This window comes from Austrofundulus limnaeus, unplaced genomic scaffold (assembly GCF_001266775.1).
Source record: "Austrofundulus limnaeus strain Quisiro unplaced genomic scaffold, Austrofundulus_limnaeus-1.0 Scaffold11, whole genome shotgun sequence".
NCBI lineage: Eukaryota > Metazoa > Chordata > Actinopteri > Cyprinodontiformes > Rivulidae > Austrofundulus > Austrofundulus limnaeus.
The window spans coordinates 2,576,077-2,579,701 of NW_013952413.1; the positions used below are offsets into that span (position 1 = coordinate 2,576,077).

General features: G+C 39.8%; 1 protein-coding gene across 1 annotated transcript in view; it reads right to left on the reverse strand.

Annotated features, from left to right (window-relative positions):
- fstl5 (follistatin-like 5) overlaps positions 1-3,625 on the reverse strand; it is a 234,636-nt gene that overhangs the window by 44,484 nt on the left and 186,527 nt on the right. The window contains exon 9 of the mRNA XM_014002001.1: positions 1,373-1,534. Within this exon, the coding sequence (XP_013857455.1) occupies positions 1,373-1,534 (162 nt within the window). The remainder of the gene's footprint in view (positions 1-1,372; positions 1,535-3,625) is intronic.

The window sequence follows — 3,625 nt, forward strand, 5'->3', positions numbered from 1 at the left end:
TTAACGAAGTTCACATGCTCAGACCAGTAATATTTGGGGTCACAAGTTTTTGCCATGGATATTTTGTGGGTCAGAAGAGAAAAAGTTTGGGAACCACTGCTCTAGACTGAAACATGTGCAAGCACACACGTATCGTTAAAATACAAAAAGCACAGTGACGGCAAGTAGTCTGGCATGGAAAGTACAGATTCAACTCTTTTGCTGTCTTGTCTTAACAGCGATTATGATCTCAGCATTACAGGTTGCATGTACAATGTTTTCATAATCATCAGAAAATCTATATAGTCATTTATTTACGGCAGCACAACTGTTCAGTGGTTAGCACTGATGCCTCACTGGGTTCGAACCCCGGTTTGGACCTAGGGTCTTTCTGTGCAGATTTTGCATGTTCTCGTGCTTATGTGGGTTTTCTCCGCGTACTCCGGTTTCCCCCACACCCCAAAAACGTGCAATAGGTTGCCTTCAGGCCCCAGACTCTCTTGTAAAAGAAATCTGTGATCTCATTTGGTTTTGCCTGGTTAAACAATGGTAAAATAAATACAATTTATTTAAAAGGACAATGCACATTAATTAATATTCTGTAATTATTAATACACTGGAATTAGCACAGCAGCTAAATTTCATCTGTTCTCCTGAGTGTACAAGGAGCTCAATCACAAGTAACACACACAGTTTGAACTTTGTGTCTTTCATTCGAGGCAAAGGTTTGAATAAAGTCTTTTTGGGGACCGCAATGGGCCTACTTARGAGGCACCCGTTCAAATGGGTTCTTTATCCATTCCCACTCACCATAAACCACCATAACACAGTTTGAAACATGCAAACATCAATAATATATTTGAGTACAAACAAATCTATCTGTACTCTTTTTAACATATCTTTGCAAAATGAACTTTTTTTTCACCGTTAAAGGCCTATACAACAAACAACTGATTAACTGAAGATTTAAGCAATGACCTGTAAGGGCACCAACTAATGCATCTGCATCTGTACATTTCTATTTCAGTATCTCTTAACTGTTGTCTTGCTTAATTAAATTTTCATTACAAACTAAACACCTGCTYCTGTTTCAAGTTGAAAACACTGACATTTATGGAAACATTTTCATGATTTTACAATTTGGAGGCATGCAACACACAGCCGTAGCCAAGACTGCACTAGCAAAACATAAAAGATTCAATTGTTTCAAGAAGTTTATCAAACATACTTGAGCTTTCACAGACTTATGTCTGCAAACTCACCCCTGGCCTTTCTTACACATTTAGATTGTTTTGCTTGTAGACAAAAATCATGCCAGTATATTGGAAATGACAGTAAATGAAAGTAAACAAAAGCACAAGCGTATGCCAGTAAACTTGTGGCCGGTCTTTACCTTGCAGGGTGAGTTGTTTGGACAGCTTGCTTTTAATGTCCATGCCATTCTTGAGCCAGGACAGCTGTGGACTGGGGATGCCCTCAGCATGGCAGCGCAGGCTGGCGGTCACACCCGGCTCCCTGGCTTGGCTCTCTGGATGAACTCGGATGACTGGCGGAACTTGAAAGTGGAAAAGCAAAARATGCGAGAAACCCATTACGTTAATCCCTTATCGCTGTTTATATCAGCATTGGAGAAGTTGGTAAACCTCATTGAATAAYAAGTTTTAGGTGTAGAAGTCAAGTGTTAAACCTGTGACTCTGCATTAGCATACGCTATCAATAGTTTCGAGCGCATTTGCAGCACTGTGGAACATCTTTAGATAAGGTTAATGTGTTCCCTCGAAACCAAACACATCAGATAGATAAATAAGGGAGCAAACCACTGTTCTGATGCTATCGATCTTTGCCTGGTAGCTAGTGATTTTCTGTAACCTTTCGTCAGGAGAGAGATGTGAGAACAGAACCAGAAAAGGCACAAACTAAACGAAGAGCTGACTTAACATATTTTTGTACAGTGTACCAGTGTTTATGTGGCTTACACTACCCTGAAGCAAAAACAAAAATAAGCATTCTTCATATTGTACTTCCAAAAAACCACAAATTAGCATAAATCAATAATCCACACAAGTAGATAAATAATGTGCATTTATGCATTAGCTGAGAATATGCCACAAGTTTTGTGCTACACCCATGGGCTAACTTGTAAGATTCTTGGTCTATAAATCATGAAAATATCAAAAACGAGCATTTGAATAATCCTTTTAGGAAATGTGCTTTCTCTAAATACTGTAACAATGATTAAACATTAAAAAAAAGTTTATCCCAAAGAAATTGCACGTGAAACTTGGGCAATGAGAGTTGCTTTAAAAAAGCACGATTCGTTCCACAACAATGTGTCACCTATAATCACAACAACCTGGCAGCAATTTAAGTTAAGGACATCAAATCCCACTATCCTGTTTTCAGCGATCCCTTTTGCACCTCAGTGGCCTAAATTGGTGTCCTCCTTTTTTATTTCCCTTTTTCTGTAACATACTTCAGAGGCATGAGCGGAGGGTGGAAGCGAGAGTTTTGGCAGAGGCAGAGAAGGCAGACGTACTGTAGAGACCGTTTCCTGCGAGTGCAGGGTTAGAGGAAGTCTTTACTCAGCCAGGTGAGTGAAAGGACTGAACATCGCTGCCACGGCCATCTGGTAATCACAGCACACTGGGGTTTTGGAGTTCATGTCATCCTCACTGCCAACACACAGTCCACAGAGGGCCACGAGGGTTCTTAACTCAGGTTTCTTACCAATCAAAGTCACACAGGCTCTTCAGTTACGTCGATGCCTCTCAGCAGTAACAACGCTGCTTGAATAGAACCCAGGAAGGCAATTATTCTGCACCGTCCTCTGAGTGTAGATTATCATTCGCATTTAACGACCCAACAGCAGAGCACTTAAGGTGCACACCAAATGTTTGTAACTGCAAAACAAGGCGTGTGAAACATGTCACGTCTTTGTTTTCATGATTTCCACGAATGTGAATTCTTCTGTCGTTGCAGTTCTATCAATATGACCATCAGATAAACTATACAAATCTTGTCCCAGTGWTTAAAATAGACAAAAACATTAGGTCAATGTTTAAAAGTTGTAACACTTTGAGACTTATTTCAAATTATTACAGTCAAATAAAAGCTACGTATTTCCAGTGGTGGACAATAACAAAGTACATTTACTTGAATACTGTACTTCAGTACATTTTTTGAGAATCTTTACTTTACTTGAGTAATATTTTTTTGGGAAACTTATGGTTTTCACTCCACTGCATTTCAGCAAATATTGTACGTTTGACTCCACTACATTTCTAGGAAGCTGGTTAGTTACTCGTTCCTTTGGGTTCAGCATAGTTTTGTAATCAGATGTTGCTGTTTTTCTTTCTTGAAATGCAATTGGTCACGCACTATGTTCCTCACGAGGGAAACAATCACAGTTGTAGCTCACACCTGGAATAGATTTGGAATTATGTCATCTTGGTTAACTGTCATGAGCTGAGCCTGAGCGCCACCTTAATTTCAGACAGAACCCAGCGATGAAGACGGTTGAAGAAACTCAAATGGAGAAACCATGACCATTAGAGCTGTGACGTTCGAGAACGATCCAAATCTTTTGAACGGCTCTTTACAACGAACGATAGGAGCCGAATTTCGGGCAGTAACGAGCCATTTGTAG